The sequence below is a fragment of the Bombina bombina genome, chromosome 11, assembly GCF_027579735.1.
Source record: "Bombina bombina isolate aBomBom1 chromosome 11, aBomBom1.pri, whole genome shotgun sequence".
Lineage (NCBI taxonomy): Eukaryota > Metazoa > Chordata > Amphibia > Anura > Bombinatoridae > Bombina > Bombina bombina.
Window position 1 is genome coordinate 44,582,394 of NC_069509.1, and position 21,727 is coordinate 44,604,120.

The window sequence follows — 21,727 nt, forward strand, 5'->3', positions numbered from 1 at the left end:
GGAGAGCCAAAGAGGGGGGGAGAGCGAGAGCCAAAGAGGAAGAGAGCCCAAGAGTGAGAGCAAAAGAGGGAGAGAGAGCCAAAGAGGGGGGGGCAGAGAGCCAAAGAGCGGGGGGGCAGAGCCAAAGAGCCGGGGGGCAGAGCCAAAGAGCGGGGGTCGAGCCATAAGAGGGGGGGGGAGAGAGCCAAAGAGGGGGGGGGAGAGAGCCAAAGAGAAGGGGGGGGGAGGGAGCCAAGGGGGGGGAGAGAGCCAAAGGGGGGGGGGGCCAAAGAGGGGGGGAGAGAGAGAGCCAAAGAGGAGAGAGAGCAAAAGAGGGGAGAGAGCCAAAGAGCGTGGGGGGGGGAGAGAGCCAAAGAGGGGGGGAGAGCCAAAGAGGGGGGAGGAGAGCCAAAGAGGGTGGGAGAGAGACAAAGAGGTGGGAGAGAACAAAAGAGGGGGGAGAGAACAAAAGAGGGGGGAGAGAGAGCAAAAGAAAGGAAGGAGAGAGAGCCAAAGAGGGGAGAGAGAGAGCAAAAGAGGGGCGAGAGAGAGCAAAAGAGGGGAGAGAGAGAGCAAAGGAGAGGGGGGAGAGAAAGCAAAAGAGAGGGGGGAAGAGAGAGCAAAAGAGAGGGGGGAGAGTGCAAGGGGTGGGACCACTGTACTGCAAAAAATGGCCCGTGTACACAGGCTTTAGTACTAGTATTATTATAACTGTGTTGGTTATGCAAAACTGGGGAATGGGTAATAAAGGGATTATCTATCTTTTAAAACAATAACAATTCTGGTGTAGACTGTCCCTTTAAGCCAGTCACCAACTTACAATGTTGACTGGTCCTAACACTGCAATGTGATGCCTTTCTGGGCTATAACATTCCTGCTTCAACTATGCATCTAAGAATGAGAATGAAGCAAAAATGTTATAGCCCAGAAAGGCATCACATTGCAGTGTTTCAATACCACCATTGTAATACCAGTCACTTTCAGATTGTTTCTGATCTTATAAGCTAATGACTCAAGGGACAGGATGAACAACAAAGTTAAAGTGAAGGTCATTTTTCATCAATTAGTGCCCGGTTTTTAAAAATACTTTTTCAAACAGGGGCACTTTCATTGATGAAAATTTACATTGCACTGGATTTGAAGAAAATTTACCTTTTACTTCTGCAAACACCGGATCGCCGATCTCAGCTCTCAGTTCCTCTGTACTGACGTCAGAAATGACAAAACCGGCTTCCTCCAATCATGGCTTGTACCCCAGAGCGTCCAGCTCGAGATGCCTCGGCTGTGATTGGAGGAAGCCAAGTTTAGTCATCTGCAGAGGTCTACAGCAGGTAGAAGAAGTAGAGGGATCGTTGATCGGCTTTGCAGGTGTAAAAAGGTAAGTATTTCTTCAAATCCAGTGCAATGTTAATTTTCATCAATGAAAGTGTCCCTGTTTTAAAAAAAGTATTTTTTAAAAACTGGGCACACTCGCGACTCTACCTGATAAAGTATTAACCCCTAAATCCGCCAACCCCTACATCGCAAACTACCTATTAAAACTATTAACCCCTAATCTGCCAAACCCACACAACGCAATAATTCTAATAAATCTATTAACCCTTAAAGAACCAAAGCCCACAACTCAAATAACTAAACACTAAGCCCCCTAACCTACACACCCCCTATATTAACCGCATTACATAAATTAAAATAAAACTAAATTACAATTAAATCTATTAACCCCTATACTTACAAAGCCCACAACGCAAATTACTAATGACTAAGCCCCCTAACCTAACACCCCCCTAAATTAACCCCATTACATAAATTAAAATAAAACTAAATTACAATTAAAATAAAAAACCTAACATTACTTTAAAAATAAAAAAATACTAAGTTTAAATTAAGCTAAAATGACAGAAAATAAAAAAAGCTAAAATTACAGAAAATAAAAAACAAAATTATCAAATTAGGGGTTAATACATTTATTAGGTAGTTTGCGATATTGGGGTTGGCGGATTTAGGGGTTAATAATTATTATTTGCAATGTGGGTTTGATGGCAGATATAGGGGTTAATAGTTTAATTAGGTATATTGTGTTGTGGGGGGTTGCCGGTTTTGGGTTAATACTTTTATTAATTCCGATGTGGGTTTGATTGCGGCTATAGGGGTTAAGATACTTTAATAGTTATTGCGGTGGGGGATTGCGGTTGACAGGTAGATAGACATTGCGCATGTGTTAGGTATTAGTTAATATTTTCAGGCAATTACGGGAGTTACGGTGCTCACATACTCAGCACAAGGCTTGCTGCAGCTGTCTGTGTTACGAGGTGAAAATGGAGTAAAATGTCTCTATTTTTGCCACGTAAGTCCTTGCGCTGAATATGTGATACCGATTTGTGACGTGGTTCTATGTTAACTTATGGGAGTAAACATTGCGGGCTACGGGTGAAATATACGTGCCGCATTTATATGTGCTGCCGTATATGTAATACCAAAATTGCGTAAAAACCGGTGGCAACGGCTTTTGCAGGCGACATCGCATATGTAATGGTGCCGCTGGGCTTTAGTTTACAGACAACAAAGCTAAGCACTTTAATAACTTTAGTATAAAGTACTAAAGTTTTGCAGTTCGTTATTGGTTAAAGTCAGTTAGGCAAAGCCTGCAAGGTGCATTTAACGTACTGAGAATTAGAAAAATCAACAGTTTCCAAAGATAATTTAAATAAAAAGGACACAAAATAAATAATAAAAATATGTTAACACAGTTATTTCAGCGCACATTTTATGTAAAAATCTCAAGACGTTTACTGTCCCTTTAATATAAATGTAATTATGTATTCTTTATCCATTAAAAATACTTTTTTTTATTAAAATAAAGAGAATGTGCTTCTATACAGTTTATTCTACATTTCTCTGTGCACTAAATCTGTTGCAGAGATATTGTGTTAATAATTATACAGTAAATATTATGCAGAGTGAAAACAACAGATTATTAAAAGGTCAGAGTTTAGGTTGTAAAAGGATTAGATAGAACAAGCAGATTATTTGCCTCTCTCTGAAGATAACAACATATTAATGTGCAGGAGAATATGATTTAGTATAGAAAACAACCCCACCGTTAAAGTCCCTCGTCTACAAGAACAAGCAGTAGCCACTCAGCTGTCACCACTATCTTATCTTTGTTCTCTCTAGCGTCCTTATTCTCTTATCAAGCCACACAGAATATAAATTAAATCAGGAAACTTACTTGCTTGATGCAAAAAGACAAAAAATAGAAATCCCCTGAACTCCATTGCTACATCCTGGTACAACCACAGCTAAAACAAGATTTGCTTTCACTTTCAATTTGAGTAATCCGTTTGCTTAAAAGGCAACAAAGGTTTCTCAGAAATTAACAGATTATATTCTATAAAGATTGCCTCATTTTGTCATGCCACAGTTTAATAAAGAGCCATATAAATATTCACTGTATGCAAATGAAAAATCAATTGTATCAATAAGCAATCAGCCTCATCATTTAGCACTTCATGTTTACATTAAAATCATTCAAATGTATTCAAATAACCATCTAAGATATGGTTAATAAAGTGAGTTTTTCTATATGCAGAATTAAAGTATTTTTTTCTTTAGTTAAATGCTTGAAAATGCAAACAGTATTTATCATAACCCCTCTACATCAATAGTGTCTTTACACTTTCAGTGAGAATATATTTAGTTTTCACAATTAATTTTTCTAAGCTTTTTTTGTAGTTAATTAATTAAGATTTAAAGGGATACAGTGTAGCCTAATTTTTTTCTCCCCCTTAAATTTGTTCATAATGATCCATTTTATCTGCTGGAGTGTATTCAATGTTCACAAACAGCTCATTTATATTGTTATTTGAAATAGCTGATTTTGTCTGTGGTATCCCTAACTATACTGAAAGTTTCTATACTTAAAGGGACACGAACAGTCTACTTGAATTTTGTTACTGTTTAAAAAGATAAACAGTTCCTTTATTACTCACTCTCCAGTTTTGCATAACCAACACTGCTATATTAATACACTTCTGTGATTACTTGTCTCTAAGCCTCTGCAGACTTCCCCCTTATCTCAGTGATTTTGAACAAACTTGCATTTCTGCCAATTAGTGGCAGACTCATAAATAACTCACGGGAATAAGCACAATGTAATCTATATGGCACACATGAACTAGCACTGTATAGCTGTAAAAGCTAATAAAATGTACCAAGAAAAGAGCGGCCCTTAAAGGGCTTAGAAATCAGCATATGATCCTACCTAGTTTAGCTTTCAACAAATAATACCAAGAGAACAAAGCAAATTTGATGATAAAAGTTTAATTTTTAATTTTGACTTTACTGTCCCCTTTAAGTATAGTCTTTATAAATGTTTTATAAACACACGCAAGCAACAGAGGATATTACACTCACAATGGGAGGTAGGAGAGATAAGTAATAAAATGTTTAATGTTCATATTGTTTTCTCTAACTACTGGACTGTGGATGCAGACAAAGATAAAATAAAGAAGCATTTTGGGTACATAAAGTGATAAATCAATAATATATGATTTTCCTATAAGTTCAACCCATTTTAATGGGATGTGGTTTAAAAAAACAAAAACGAGCTAATTCATATACAAACATAAACCTAAAGAAGCAATGTATTATACATCTTGTACTCTGTAGCTGGTAATAACAAGATAGTGGAGAACATAAAGGTAAAAACAATTTTACAGTACACTGTCCCTTTTAAAAAAACAAATAAATACGTATCTCAATGCCTAATAAAGGGCCCAGATTACAAAGTGGAGCAGCATTTAACGCAATAACAAGTTTAAAGTAAGCTGTTTTTCTCGCACGCTAACGCGATCTGCATACAAAGCCGAACTTAAAATATTTTGCGAGTGAAAACCTATTCCCCCATAGAAGTCAACACCCTACTCATCGCGCAAACACGATCGCATATTCTCAAGTGCGTTAACTCAAAATGAAAATATTCATATTTCACATTCCAAATGCTCTTCACAAAGCAGAATCAGTTCTATTTATTCATAAATGCATATTTATATATACCGTATTGTCCCGAGTATAGGCCGCACTTTTTTCCCCTAATTTAAATCTTTAAATTCGGGATGCGGCCTATAATCGGGGTTTTATTTATTTTAAATTTCATTGTTGCCTCCTGAGTTCCCGGCGCTGAATGCAGAATGCGGGAACTAGAGGTGCAGTAGCTTAGATTTTGAGACGCCTTATTAGGAGCACAGGAGGGCGGGAAGTGATTAGCGTGCAACTGTCTGATGTGGTAAGTGCTCTGCTGCAGCCTGTGTGATTAAGTCGGTGCCAAAGGAGTCAAACTAAAGTAAGTGGAGACTAACTAACTGGTATTACCAGTATTTTGTTTAGGGCATACTGTTCAGAGCAACTCGGTTCCATTGTTGTGTAACCTTTACAGCCAGGCAGAATGAAAAGCACTGAATGTAAAGGCTGTCTGTGCAGTATCAGTTCCCAGAGGAGATTATAGCGATTTACACATAGCTGAGGTACGGCTTGTGCTGACACAGTAATGTGTAGGAGAGGGCAGCAAAGAGACGTTGCAAAATACCGGTAATTATGTAGGAATAACAACAAAAAAATGTATGTACAACACAGAGTTTAATACTCTGTGTTGTACATACATTTTTGTGTTGTTATTTCTACCTAATATTTTAACAACAATCTTTACTGCCCTCTCCTTACACATTACTTTAAGGGAAGGTATTAAAAAAAAAAGCTGGTCAAAGTGCTGAGTTCTTTTGTGCACAGTTATGATTTTTGGAGTAGCAGATCATTGTAATGCTTGTTGTGACTCATATTTTCTTTAAAAGCTAAAAAAGTAAATTTCTTTAAAATGGCACCCAACTTTAAGGGTGCGGGCCAATAATCAGGTGCGGCCTTTACTCGGGACAAATACGGTATAAATATACATATTTTATATATTTTTTATTTATATATATCTGATGGTTGTTTTAAGTACAATATATATATCTATACCTATATATTTTAAAATTAGGGGGGAGATAAAAATCCTCCACTACGCACAAAATATAGAAAAATTAACTCATTGTGTAGTTCATTAACAAATCTAGACAGGCCCAGAGGCTTGTTTACCCTCAGAAAACCTCTTAATTACATTGTTTCCAATGCAGCAAAGGATTCTAATGATACAACTTTTTACTTCAGTCTGCTTTTCAGCAGGTTCCGGGCAGAAAACAACAACATTTTAAATTAGGGGAGATAAAAGGCGAGTTTAAAATCCTCCACTACACACACAAATATAGAAAAAATAACTAATTGTGTAGTTCATTAACAAATCTAGAGAGGCCCAGAGGCTTGTTTTCCCACAGAAAACCTCTGAATTACATTGTTTCCAATGCAGCAAAGGAATTCTGGGTAAGATATGCAAATGAAGTACACAATGACAAACCTTTTTACTTCAGCCTGCTTTTCAGCAGGTTCCCTTTACACCAAAGTATCGCTGTTCACACAGCTTATAAACTTAGCTAGGGTTAGTGCAGTGATTCATAACCATCCCAGGACAGCTGTTTCATGGTTTTTGCCACTCATCAGCTGGGAGTAGGTTAGAATCACTGCTGGGTGAAGTTGATTCCGGGCAGAAAACAACAACATTTTAAATTAGGGGAGATAAAAGGTGAGTTTAAATCCTCCACTACGCACAAAATATAGAAAAAACAAACTCATTGTGTAGTCATTAACAAATCTAGATAGGCCCAGAGGCTTGTTTACCCACAGAAAACCTCTGAATTACATTGTTTCCAATGCAGCAAAGGATTCTGGGTAAGATATGCAAAATTAAGTACACAATGACACACCTTTTTACTTCAGTCTGCTTCAGATATATATATCTGATGGTGTTTTAGTACAATATATATCTATACCTATATATAAATATCTGATGGTGTTTTAGTACAATACTATATCTATACCTATAATATTATATATATATCTGATGGTGTTTTTAGTACAATAATATATCTATACCTATATATAAAATATCTGATGGTGTTTTAGTACAATATATATCTATACCTATATATAAATATCTGATGGTTTTTTTAGTACAATATATATCTATACCTATATATAAATATCTGATGGTGTTTTAGTACAATATATATCTATACCTATATATAAATATCTATTATAAAATACATAGAACCTATTCTGCTAGACGTTGATTCCTGGAAGCAACTGGCGCCACTAAACAAATATAGTACAGAGTATTTTTCACAGCTGAAGTTAGAAGCTGGAGTCGGCTGACACTACTTTCAAAAGGGGAAGTTTTTTACTTTTGTATTTTCACTTTTTTCCTCATATTAGGAACCCTTATTTACTTTTTTTTTTTTTTTTTTTTTTCTAACACCTGATCCCTCATATGTTTGAGCCCTTAAAACTTTTTTTGTGCAGTTTTTTAAAAATAATTTTTATTATATGGTGTTATCATGAGTGTAACTGTACTCTGCAATGTAGTTTTGTGACACTTTTTTCTTTTGTGAAACAGTTAACCAGTACTTTAAGGACGCGGTAATCATTCTAGAGTAAATTGCAATTGCGCTCATTTATTTTCAACCTGTAATACGATCAGCCAATCAGATTGAACTTCAATCTGATTGGCTGATTGAATCAGCCAATCAGAATTTTCCTACCTTAATTCCGATTGGCTGATAGAATCCTATCATCCAATCGGAATTCGGGATTACGCCATCTTGGATGACATCATTTAAAGGAACCGTCATTCATCGTTCAGGTCGTCGGCCAGGATGGATGTTCCGCGTCGGAGGTCTTCAGGATGCTGGCAGGCCCCCGGATGGTTGAAGATAGAAGATGCCGCTTGGATGAACACTTCAATCGGATAAAAGACCTCTTCTACCCACACTTGGATGAAGACTTCAATCGGATGGAGGACCTCTTCTGCCCCGCTTGGATGAAGAATTCGGCTCGGCTGGGTGAAGACGACTCAAGGTAGGGAGATCTTCAGGGGGTTAGTGTTAGGTTTTTTTAAGGGGGGTTTCGGTGGGTTTTAGAGTAGGGGTATGTGGGTGGTGGGTTTTAATGTGGGGGGTGTATTGTATTTTTATTTACAGGTAAAAGAGCTGATTACTTTTGGGCAATGCCCCGTAAAAAAAGCCCTTTAAGGGCTGGTTAAAAGAGCTGATTACTTTGTAATTTAGGATAGGGTAGGGCATTTTATTATTTTGGGGGGCTTTTTTATTTTATTAGGGGGCTTAGATTAGGTGTATTTAGTTTAAACTTCTTGTAATTTTTTTATTTTCTGTAAATTCCTGTTTTTTTTTTGTATTATAGTTTAGTTTATTTAATTGTATTTTAGTTTAGCTGTAGGTAATTTAATTAATTAATTTATTGATAGTGTAGTGTTAGGTGTATTTGTAACTTAGTTAGGATTTATTTTACAGGTAATTTTGTAATTATTTTAACTAGGTAGCTATTAAATAGTTAATAACTATTTAATAGCTATTGTATCTAGTTAAATTAAATACAAAGTTGCCTGTAAAATAAATATAAATCCTAAAAAATCTACAATGTAACTATTAGTTATATTGTAGCTATATTAGGGTTTATTTTATAGGTAAGTATTTAGTTTTAAATATGAAATAATTTATTTAATGATAGTAAATTTTATTTAGTTTAATTTTAAATTATATTTTAAGTTAGGGGGGGTGGTGTTAGGGTTACGGTTAGACTTAGGTTTAGGGGTTAATAACTTTATTATAGTTGCAGCGATGTTGGGGGCGGGAGATTAGGGTTAATAATTGTAGGTAGGTGGCGGCGATGTTAGGGAGGGCAGATTAGGGGTTAATACAATTTATTATAGTGTTTGCAAGGCGGGAGGGAGTGCGGCGGTTTAGGGGTTAATACATTTATTATAGTGGCGGCGAGGTCCGGTCGGCAGATTAGGGGTTAATAAGTGTAGGTAGGTGGTGGCGACATTGGGGGGGGGGGCAGATTAGGGGGGTAATAAATATAATATAGGTGTCGTTGATGTTAGGGGCAGCAGATTAGGGGTTCATAGGGATAATGTAGGTGGCGGCGGTGTCCGGAGCGGCAGATTAGGGTTAAAAATTTTTATTATAGGGTTTGCGATGTGGGAGGGCCTCGGTTTAGGGGTTCATAGGTAGTTTATGGGTGTTAGTGTACTTTATAGCACAGTAGTTAAGAGCTTTATGTCCCTCCCCCGCGTTAGCCCATATAACTCTTAACTACAGGACTTTTTTTTGCGATTGGAGTCTTGTCGGTAGAGGCTGTACCGCTCACATTCTTCCAAGACTTTGTAATACCAGCGTTAAGCAAAATCCATGGAAAAGATAGGATACGCAATTGATGTAAGGGGATCTGCGGTAGCCTCGAGTCGCAGAAAGAAAGTGAGCGGTAGACCCTTTCCTGCCTGACTCTAAATACCAGCGGGCGTTAAAAAGTAGCGTTAGGACCCCTTAACGCTGCTTTTTAACCCTAAAGCAGAACTCTAAATCTAGGCGTAAGAGAACGAAGCACATTTGAAATAGAAGTGGATTATTAAAGTGTCTTAAAATGACATGCTCTATCCGAATCATGCAAGTTTAATTTTTTTTTTATTTTTTTTTAATTTTTTTATTGAGGCTGTGGAAAAAATCAATACACCTTATGCTTGGTAATAAGCCAGAAATAATACAGATATAATACATTACAATAAAACAGTTTCCATGTAGACGAGCAAGATTCACATTGAAAAAAAATAATGAACTGAAGATATGGAACCATCATTTTCATAGTTACAATACAGTGAGAACTTTAAGGTCATGGAAAAGACAATACAACTAATGCAAGGTATTAAGCCAAGGATAGCACAGATATAATACTTCACAATAAAATGGTTGACATGAAGAAAAAACAAGATTCTTACTGGAGGGAAGTACTGGGCTAAGGTCTGGAACCTCATTTACTCTATTACTCAATACGCTAAATACTTTAGATTGGTCCCTAGTGATATATGTAAATTATCCAGCTATACTTCAAAAACATGTCATTTCCAACTATATAATGCGATATGAAATGTAAAATCGGTAAAATCTCTAAGGTGCGGTATGTACAAGATAAACCGCGTGGTGAAATCTCCCATGTAGGGAGGTATATTTCAGGAGAGTAATAATGAAGAGGGGGGGGGGGAAGGTGGGAAGTTAAATACAGTAAATGGACTTATGTTAAATAGGATATACACATTAATGGCCGTACCTACAATAATTATGACAAAGAGACTGAGTGAAGAAAAAGATATAATAGAGCACTGCATCCTGGTGCGAGAGTATAGTAATGTTTGTGAGAAAAATAAGGCTTTATGTCCATGGGGAGGACTAACCGGGCATAAATAAAAGCTATATTCCAGATACTAAAGCCTAGAAATGTAAAATGCAACCATTAGGGAGAGCCATAACGCACTCACATTAAATATAGAGGTGTGACCTTGTGCATCCAGATGTGATTGCAGGACCAGCCTACACTAGGGGGTATGACAACCTAGGGGAGCTGGGAACAGAGCATAGGAAAGGCTATACTTAGTCATGTGGTTAAAGCACTCCTAAAGATATATTCTGCCATAAGTAGTCCCAAGATCATCTGAGTTTGTCCAGATCATATATTATCTGTAGAAATATTGTTAGGGACAAGACTGCAGTATTAGTACACATAGCAGAGCTGGAAAATTGCTTATGTGCTGCAGGCAGCATTATATTATAAGGCTATGTTCAGGACTATTTTGTGAGGTTATTTGATGAAAAACAACCTCCCGCCCGCCTCGGCCGCTGGCGGCAAGAAAGTCACACACACCATCCACTCTTAGGCAAAATGAGCAAACACACAGCATGATAGCCTGTAAATGTAGAAAACTATGTAGTGAAACATTAAAAATTTGTAGTGAGAGTAGACAAAAAGGGACCTGTACATGATTGAATACAGTATAGAAACATTGCCAGCATCCTACAAACAATCTAGGTAATATATAAACAATATAACTAAGCTAGTTAGAGAGAAAACTTTGATAAGGATGCCTAGTCACGTTGGGATCAAAGGTATAGCCATATCACACTAATATGAGTAGTCCCAAGTCTGTAATGCAAGAGTCCAACTTGTGAGATAAACAGAGGGACGTAGGCCTCCATTAACTGATGTCCATCTTGAGAGCTGCAATAACCAAGTACAGAAAGCTTCTGATAGGGAGCAGATATAGTAAAATACATGCAGGACCAAACACCAATAAGGGGTTAAATAGAGTGATTAACAGACACCTTATGGTAGGCTAGAAGCCTCATGTCCAGGTTGTTAAGTCTCTCATGTCAAAAAATGTTAAATAAACAGTGACTTTAGCATAACATGTACAGCACACCAAACTATAACAAAAGTGTTGAATAAGCAATGATTTTAAAATAGCATGTGCAGCATACAAAACTGTTATATAGAACTAACGTGTAAAGCATAACTTTGTGTCTCTAATAGAAATATAATAGCCATGTCCAGGGTCATACTACCGTAGGGATCCAACCAAGGAAATGTCCAGAGAGAAATGTCCTCAGGTTGTATGCAGGGAATCGGTTAACCGATACCCAGCTTGATATCAGCTTGTCTTGCCAACAGAGCAAATTCGCGGACTACAAGGATCGCTAACTCACTATCTGTCAGCAAACCCTGCGTGGATGTGGGAGACTGTATCCTGCATAGCCACTAGTGCTTCTAATCCTTAGTAATGGCCGCCAGACCGGGACTGAAGGTGAGTCCTGAGGGCCCACACTGCTGCGACATGTCTCCCCTCAAAGTGCACAGCTCCGGGTTGTCACCGCTGCAAAAACCAAGTGATCCCGTATGAGTGCCAGAGGAGCGGTTGCTGGGCTAAGCTGATGTGCGGGATTTCTACTTTTAATTGCCCTCTATTGCATTGTGGTGCTTCATTCAATGGTGGTTTTCCAAATCCGGTATCCAGCTTGTTTGCACCCAAGCCATACCGCTCAGTAGAGGTTCCAAGAGCTGCACTGTTGCTCAGCTCAGCTTGCTCTTGCGTGAGGCGGTGTGGAGGAAACTGCTCCGAGGCTGATTTTAAAGATGGCGGCTGGTAGGGGACAACTATGTCTGGTGACCGGTGCTCCATACAAGCGATTTGGGCATCAGGCAAGATAAAGTGAGCAGCGGAAGGCTTGAAAGCTGTGTCCACAGCTTTTAGGAGAGCTGCGTTATGCAGAGTGAGCATTCCTTTATCTGGGTTAGAAGGAGCGCGGCCATGTTTCCACACGCTCTGCCTACCAGTGGGAATTAGAGGGTTGGGGTTATAGGGCTATTCAATATAGTATAGTTTCCCCATAAATAGTAGGCAGATAGAGTTCTATAAAAGTAGCTGAGAAGGTTTTTAAAAGTTGGGTAATATAGGCATTTAAAACCATTAAGATCTATGAAATATCAGGAGCTCTGAAAAAGTGCGACTTGCTCCGTTGATAGCTAGCTCCCGCCCCCCGCAAGTTTAATTTTGAATTTATATCCCTTTAATGTGTATTTGTATTTCTAGAAATCATGACATGCTTATCTCATGTTTTTTCTTTTTAAAAAATTATTATTAATGCTAGAATTTGTACATATATCTTTGCACATACTTGTATATATATAAATATATATATATATATATATATATATCTATAAAAAAAGTTCATAGGTATATGCACTCTCACCAACAGTTCAACTGCCAGGGGTGCTATCAAAAAATTCAATAGATGTGTAACAGGTAAAGCACTCACTGGACTTCAGACTTCAAACGTGATAACAAAATTTATTTGATGTGACGTTTCGGGACTTAACACGTCAGAGGAAGGGACGTGTTAAGTCCTGAAACGTCACATCGAATAAATTTTGTTATCACATTTGAAGTCTGAAGCCCAGTGAGTGCTTTACCTGTTACACATCTATATATATATATATATATATATATATATATATAAATATATATATATATATATATATGTTATGTCGGAAATCTTTTGCAAACATATTTACAAACATGTCCTCTACATTCTTTTTTTTTGTTCTAAACATTGTTGTCTTTCATATCTCTGTGTTTATTTATACCACTATATGTAAATAGTGTAAATATATTATTATTCTGAGCAGAATATAACATGGGCGCGATCCGATATAGATCGTAGTTTGCGGCGCAAGCGAGGGAACCCGCGTCGCCCGCAGTTTCAGCTCGCAACTCGAGCTATCCCATATACGGCGCCGTCAGATGCTAACGTGCCGTAAGTAAGATAAACCAGCGATGTCCAGAAATCTGCGCAAGTACAAATTTCTGGCGTCGCCAGTGACTTGCGGCACGTTAGAAACTGCCGGCGCCTACAAAACCTGACTAAAGTCTAAATCACCCGCACTGTCTAACACGGCTCCCTAACATAGCCCGACACGTCTAACCCTCTATCCGATATCCCCCCTCACTATCCTAACAATAACAATGTATTAACCCCTAAACTGCCGCTACCTAATAAAGTTATTAACCCCTAAACCGCCGCCAGCTATATTAAATCTATAACCCCCTAAAGTGAGCCCCTAACACCCGCCGCCATCTACCTTACCTACCCCCTAAAGTGAGCCCCTATCCCGCCGCTATCTATTTTAAAATTATTAACCCCTAATCTAATCCCCCTACCCCCCGCCGCCATCTATATTAAATTATTTAACCCCTAAAATACTAAACTATCCCTACCACTAAACCTAAGTCTAACCCTACAAATAGCCCTGAAAAGGGCCTTTTTTGCTTGGCATTGCCCCAAAGTAACAGCTCTTTTGCCAGCCCTTAACAGGGCTTTTTTGCGGGGCATGCCCCAAAGAATTCAGCTCTTTTGCCAGCCCTTAAAAGGGCTTTTGGCGGGGCTTTTGTCACAAAGTAAACTGCTCTTTTGCCTACAATCTACATCCCCTACACCGCGGCCACCTATAATAAATGTATTAACCCCTAATCTAATCCCCCTACAAACCGCCACCCAGCTATAATAAATGTATTAACCCCTAATCTAATCCCCCCTACACCGCCGCCAGCTATATTAACTATATTAACCCTAATTATATTAGGGTTAATATAGTTAATATAGTTATTATATTATATATATTAACTATATTAACCCTAATTATATTAGGGTTAATATAGTTAATATCGTTATTATATTATATATATATATATATATATATATAAAGTATAATAACCCTATCTAACTCTAACATCCCTAACTAAACTCTTATTAAAATAAATCTAATATTAATATTATTAATTAAATATTCCTATTTAAATCTAAATACTTACCTATAAAATAAACCCTAAGATAGCTACAATATAATTAATAATTACATTGTAGCTATGTTAGGGTTTATATTTATTTTACAGGTAAATTGGGTAATTATTTTAACTAGGTAGCTATTAAATAGTTAATAACTATTTAATAGCTATTATACCTAGTTAAAATAATTAACAATTTACCTGTAAAATAAATCCTAACCTAAGTTACAAATACACCTACACTATCAATAAATTAAATAAACTACAAATATCTATCTAAAAATACAATTAAATAAACTAAACTAAATTACAAAAACAAACAAACACTAAATTACAAAAAATAAAAAAAAGATTACAAGATTTTTAAGCTAATTACACCTATTCTAAGCCCCCTAATAAAATAATAAACCCCCAAAATAAAAAAAAATTCCCTACCCTATTCTAAATTAAAAATAGTTCAAAGCTCTTTTACCTTACCAGCCCTTAAAAGGGCCTTTTGTGGGGGCATGCCCCAAAGAAAACTGCTCTTTTGCCTGAAAAAAAAACACAATACCACCCCCCAACATTACAACCCACCACCCACATACCCCTAATCTAACCCAAACCCCCCTTAAATAAACTTAACACTACCCCCCCTGAAGATCTCCCTACCTTGTATTCACCCCACCGGGCAGAACTCCTCATCCGATCCGGGTGATGTCTTCCAGCAAGCGGCAGTGAAGTCTTCTTCCATCCGGGCGATGTCTTGAAGCAAGCGGCAGAGAGTCTTCTTCCATCGGCGATGTCTTCAAGCAAATCGGCATCTTCAATCTTCTTTCTTCGCTCCTCCGCCGCGGAGCATCCATACCGGCACGACGACTTCCCGACGAATGAGGTTCCTTTAAATGACGTCATCCAAGATGGCGTCCGTCAAATTCCGATTGGCTGATAGGATTCTATCAGCCAATCGGAATTAAGGTAGAAAAATCTGATTGGCTGATTGAATCAGCCAATCAGATTCAAGTTCAATCCGATTGGCTGAACCAATCAGCCAATCAGATTGAACTTGAATCTGATTGGCTGATTCAATCAGCCAATCAGATTTTTCTACCTTAATTCCGATTGGCTGATAGAATCCTATCAGCCAATCGGAATTTGACGGACGCCATCTTGGATGACGTCATTTAAAGGAACCTCATTCGTCGGGAAGTCGTCGTTGCCGGATGGATGCTCCGCGGCGGAGGAGCGAAGAAAGAAGATTGAAGATGCCGATTTGCTTGAAGACATCGCCGATGGAAGAAGACTCTCTGCCGCTTGCTTCAAGACATCGCCCGGATGGAAGAAGACTTCACTGCCGCTTGCTGGAAGACATCACCCGGATCGGATGAGGAGTTCTGCCCGGTGGGGTGAATTACAAGGTAGGAGATCTTCAGGGGGGGTAGTGTTAAGTTTATTTAAGGGGGGTTTTGGGTTAGATTAGGGGTATGTGGGGTGGTGGGTTGTAATGTTGGGGGGTGGTATTGTGATTTTTTTTTTTCAGGCAAAAGAGCAGTTTTCTTTGGGGCATGCCCCCACAAAAGGCCCTTTTAAGGACTGGTAAGGTAAAAGAGCTTTGAACTATTTTTAATTTAGAATAGGGTAGGGAATTTTTTTTATTTTGGGGGTTTATTATTTTATTAGGGGGCTTAGAATAGGTGTAATTAGCTTAAACATCTTGTAATATTTTTTTTATTTTTTGTAATTTAGTGTTTGTTTGTTTTTGTAATTTAGTTTAGTTTATTTAATTGTATTTTTAGATAGATATTTGTAGTTTATTTAATTTATTGATAGTGTAGGTGTATTTGTAACTTAGGTTAGGATTTATTTTACAGGTAATTGGGTAATTATTTTAACTAGGTAGCTATTAAATAGGTAATAACTATTTAATAGCTATTATACCTAGTTAAAATAATTAACAATTTACCTGTAAAATAAATATAAACCCTAACATAGCTATAATGTAATTATTAATTACATTGTAGCTATCTTAGGGTTTATTTTATAGGTAAGTATTTAGATTTAAATAGGAATATTTTAGTTTATAATATGAATTAGATTTATTTAATAAGAATTTAGTTAGGGGTGTTAGGGTTAGATAGAGTTAATATAGTTTATATAAATACTATAGTAACTATATTAACTTATATCAACCCTAATATAATTAGGGTTAATATAGTTAATATATATAATGTAATAACTATATTAACTATAATATACTTAGGGTTAATATAGATAATATAGCTGGCGGCGGGGTAGGTAGATTAAATTAGGGGTTAATAATTTTAATATAGATGGCGGAGATGTAAGGGGTTCACATTAGGGGATAGATCAGTTAGATGGTGGCGGTTTTAGGGGCTCACAGTAGGGGGGTTGGTTTATGTAGATGGCGACGGTTTAGGGGGTTAAATACTTTATTAGGGATTGCGGCGGGGGATCGCGGTTGACAGGGAGATAGACATTGCGCATCGCGTTAGGTGTTAGGTTTATTTTAGCAGATCGCGGTTGACAGGGAGATAGACATTGCGCATCGCGTTAGGTGTTAGGTTTATTTTAGCAGCCAGTTTAGGGAGTTACGGGGCTCCAATAGTCAGCGTAAGGCTTCTTACGGCTGCTTTTTGTGGCGAGGTGAAAATGGAGTAAGATTTCTCCATTTTCGCCACGTAAGTCCTTACGCTGTATATTGGATACCAAACTGCGCGGGTTTGGTATACCTGCCTATGGCCCAAAAAACTACGGGCGGACGGCAGAAATATACGCGCGTAACTTCTAGGTTACGCCGTATATAGGATACCAAGCCCGCGCAAATATTGGCGTCGCCAGCTTTTGTGGGCGACGATTTTTATCGGATCGACCCCCATGTATTCAGGGTATCATATGTATTTATTTGCAAACAATGGATATTTTAAGAGCTGGGGCAGTTTTCTTTCTGCACCTGTGTATTACTTCTTTTTTTTGTTTTATGATTTAGAAAGAGTATAAAAAAAAATTTTTTTCATATTATTTTTTATTAACCAACAGAGGGTGATATTATACAGTGATACAAATTTGGTTCATAACAATATTTAATGAGAAGAAAAACAAAAACACTTGTCCTCATCTTGAGGTTCAGATAATTTCAGCAGAAGAAAACAAAGGCAAGCTATGAAAAATAATATTTGACCGCAGTTTTCTCCCACCTATAAGAAAACGAGTGTTATCTTCATTCAAGTCTAAGACTGAAAACAAAACCTTATTCCCTTAAGTCGCCCTGTGTTGGGATTTTCTGTTTTTTGACCGAAAAAATAAAAAATAAAATAAATAACCAACATCCTATCTAAAAAAAAAAAAAAAAAAGAAGAAGAAGAAAGAAAAAAAGAAGGGAAAGGAAGAAGAAAAAAAAAAAAAAAAAAAAAAAAAAGAGGGAAGAATCCCCCTTAGAAAAGAAAATAATCCCCTTCCCTGTTGCTCCCTTCTACCAAATACCTAGCAGGATCATTTCTGAATTTTGAAAAGGAAAGATCATATATTCTCTATCATTTTCAGGTAATGATTTAATATATGTTGCCCATTTATTAAAGAATTTCCTAATGTCCTCTTCATTGTTAATGTCTGTATCTTTCTGTTCTAGTAAACATTGTTTCTTGAGGCAATTTTGAATTTCCAGCACACTTGGTACCCGAGCACATTTTCCATTTTTTGCATATCAAATATCTGGTGGCTAATATAGAAATAGATATCAATTTGTAATTAGGGTGATGCTTATTTAAATTGTCAATGCATAATATAATCTGAGATAAGGGTAAAGGATATAGGTGGAATTTTCAATACCCTATTCAGCCAGTATTCAAGTTTGCGCCAAGTATTTCTCACTTTGGGCAAGACCAGAACATGTGCTCTATATTAGCTGCTGGAGAGAGCATTTTCGGGGCATTTTGTTAAAGACCCAAGTTGTGCACCTTGAAGCCCATCTCCCGGAGTGAAATATGCTCTGTGGAGCAGTTTAATATGTGCTTCGCGCCATGTGCAGATAAGTTATTTTAGCCACTTTTCCTATAGAGTGTTGCAGAATTTTTTTAATCGACCCTATTCTGTGGTAGGAATAAAGTCCATGTTTCGGCGATCCTTGACAGATTGCAGTTACCCTTACTGCCAACCAATAACTGATAGGCCACAGAGATAGACATATAAATCAGCCTTCCATGAGTATAAGCCAGTTTTCCTACCTTGCCTAATTTCCAACCCCAACCCTCTTCATTTGACTATTTCAGCCAGGAAATGCCTTACCTGTAAATAGGCAAAGATGTCTTTGTTAGGTAAACTAAATTCTCTTTTCAGTGCTTCAAATGTTTTAATAATTTTCCTATCACCATCTATCAGCAAAATCATTCTATTTAGGCCCTTTCCTATGCCATCTATTAAAAACCTCAGAATGTAATCCAGGTTGGAATTTTGGGTTCCCTATCAGGGGAAGGTAGTACGAAGCCTTAAATTGTTAATTGAAAGAATTTTTGCAATTTCTCACCATGCCCTGATAGGGTTATAAATAACTTTTAATTTTTTAATTTCTGGGGGGCAACTCTTTGGGATGGGGAGTGTATAAGTGATAAAGGATGGTATGGGTCACAGATATTAGTTTCTAACCTGGTTATTAGGATATAATCTTTAGACAGGATCCAGCTAGCCACTATCCTCGCCTAAAAAGCTAAGATTATATGCTCTAATGTCTGGGAGTGCTAAGCCCCCCATAATCACATGGAAGGGAGAGTTTATTAAGAGATATTCGTGCTCTTTTCCCCTTGCCAGAGAAATTGTCCTAATTAGGCCATTAATCGTACGTATATCTTTTTCAAAAAGGATTACTGGAACATTCTGCAATATATATATGCAGTTTCTGGGAGGAGGATCATTTTTAACCAAATGCTATCCTTCCTGAAATTGAAAGTGGCAAACTTTGCCAAGTTCTAAGTTTTTCCTTGAATTGCCTAATAATTGGGGGAAGGAGTATACAATTTTAATCAACTTTCTTTTTTTTTTTTTTTCCTTTATAAACCGTAGTGTTTATATAATTAGCCCCAATGGGTACCCGTTTTTTATTTTAAATAATTACATCAGCATATACTTTATATTGTGTAATCTATTTATCATCAATCATGCAGAGTTATCTTTGTAAATTATATGGGGTGGGGTGGGATGGAAGGGGAAAAAAAAGGGGGGGGATATACAAATATTTATTATATGTATCACCAAATCCCGAGTTGAACTATTTCGCTATTTCTAAATGGAAAAAATAAGATGTTGTATTTCATTTGGAGTAAAACTCTAATAAATGGGAGACCATTTCTTAAAAAAATTACAAATATCTCTATCATTATTCATATTTAAATTGTATTGTTCTAGAATATATTGTTTCTTCTCCAAATAACTTTTTATTTCAGAAATGCTAGGGACATTCACCTCTTTCCATTTTCTGAATATTAAATATCTGACTGCCAAGAAAATCATATTAATCATTTTTTTATGTTGGGCCTTTGTGGGGGTCCCTTCCCATAGAAATATTATTTGTTTAAGATTAATATCTTGCATAGGAAGTTTAAGAGTGTTAGATGCCCAATAAATAATCTTATGCCACATTTGGCGGGACCCCGGGACAATCCCAGATCATATGCACCAAGTTGGCTTATAAAAGGGAGCATTTTGGGCATGAGCTAAAAAGATCATTTCCTCCCATCAGGGCTCCTCTCTCAGGTGTATAGTATGTCCTATATAATAATTTCACGGTGGATTCTATCCATGTGGTAGGACAGTGTAGTCTGGGAAACCAGATCAAGGGACCTTCGAACAAGATAAATATCAGGGCCGGCCCTAGCCATTGCGGGGCCCAAGGCAGGATTTACAAAATGGGGCCCCCTTTCCTCCCGCCCACCCACCCAAATCACCGCCCTAACCCTCCCAATATCCGCCCCAACCTCCGCCCCACTTCCAGCCCCAACTCCACCCAATCTCTGCCCCCAACCCCGCCCCCACAGCTTTTAAAATGAAAAAAAATGGGAGAAAGATCATTTGAGGTATTGACACAACATTTTAAAATAAAAAACATAAATCCACTATTGTGGATCACTATAACATTGTATATATTGCAATAAACCATTTGTACTATTGGAACAACTGTTTATGTATATAATGAAGATTATGTTAACAATTCAGAACAGTTGAGTTGAACTGGGCCTTATTTTTATGTGTTTCCCTTATGATAATAAGAACATTACAGAGACACCAGGGCCGGCCCTAGCAAGTGCAGGTCCCTAGGCAGGTTCAATGTTAATTTTCGTCAACTAAAACTAGACTAAAATGACTATAAAACTAAAGAAATTATGATGACTAAAATACGACTAAAACTAAAATGACATTTTAGTCAAAAAAACTATGACTAAAACTAAATCAAAATTTGGTGACAAAAACATTTTATGCAAGTTATAATCAATCCATATCCAAGTACTGCTCTTTTGTAAAATTTACTAAACTTAATTTTATTAAATTTTAAGATAAATAAAGTCATGTTATATACCACAACAGTTAAATCTGTATTGCATGTTCAAACCTTAATACCATGAATAAAAACAGGTTAATAAACCTTTACTCCAGGAGTATATCATTAGTTTTGAAGTTTTTGAGCAGTGCTAATATCGTTGCCAAAACCATTTTCGAATCTGTGGAACAATCAATTGATTCTTCCTATAGAAATAAGCATAACCCACGAGTATGGGTTTAAGTTATGCTGTGCCTGTTTATGCCTAGCTGCATAAACTTACTGTTGTGTTGAGTTACTTGTTACTTGTTTTTAATTATTAACAGAGAACTGTTTAAAGTTTTTTATATTGGGGTAACGTGCAATACAGCCAATACAGTTTACAGATTTTTTTTTTTATATTTTAAAGTTGCACTTCAGTTTGTTTATGAAACTTGGTTTTATTTAATTTATGTTTAATAAAGATGTTACATATCACAACGGCTAAATCTGTGTCTGTATTGCATGTTTAAACCTTAATACCATAAATATTAACAATATAACTCCTGTAATATATAATCAGTTTGCAAATGATAGAGAAATGCTAAAATAATGCATTACACTTTAACTAAACCCCTTAGATTTTAGTTGAATAAAATCTACTGGAGATTCAATCGACTAAAACTAGGACTAAAACTAAAACAATTCAGATGACTAAAATACGACTAAAACTAAGACTAAAATTGAAATTTGCTGTTAACACTGGGCAGGTTGACAGCGCTGCGCAGGGGCCTCTACCCAGAACAAAAAATACTTAAAAGAAATTGGGGCAATGCACTGTACCACACACACACACAGATATAAAACACACACTGAGATACTTAAATACACATACATCCACACACTCAGAA

General features: G+C 37.0%; 1 protein-coding gene across 1 annotated transcript in view; it reads right to left on the minus strand.

Moving 5' to 3' along the window:
• LOC128641703 (uncharacterized) overlaps positions 1–3,274 on the minus strand; it is a 103,613-nt gene extending 100,339 nt beyond the window's left edge. Inside the window, exon 1 of the mRNA XM_053694234.1 lies at positions 3,212–3,274. Within this exon, the coding sequence (XP_053550209.1) occupies positions 3,212–3,257 (46 nt within the window). The 5' untranslated portion in view covers positions 3,258–3,274. The remainder of the gene's footprint in view (positions 1–3,211) is intronic.
• Positions 3,275–21,727: the final 18,453 nt, after the last annotated feature.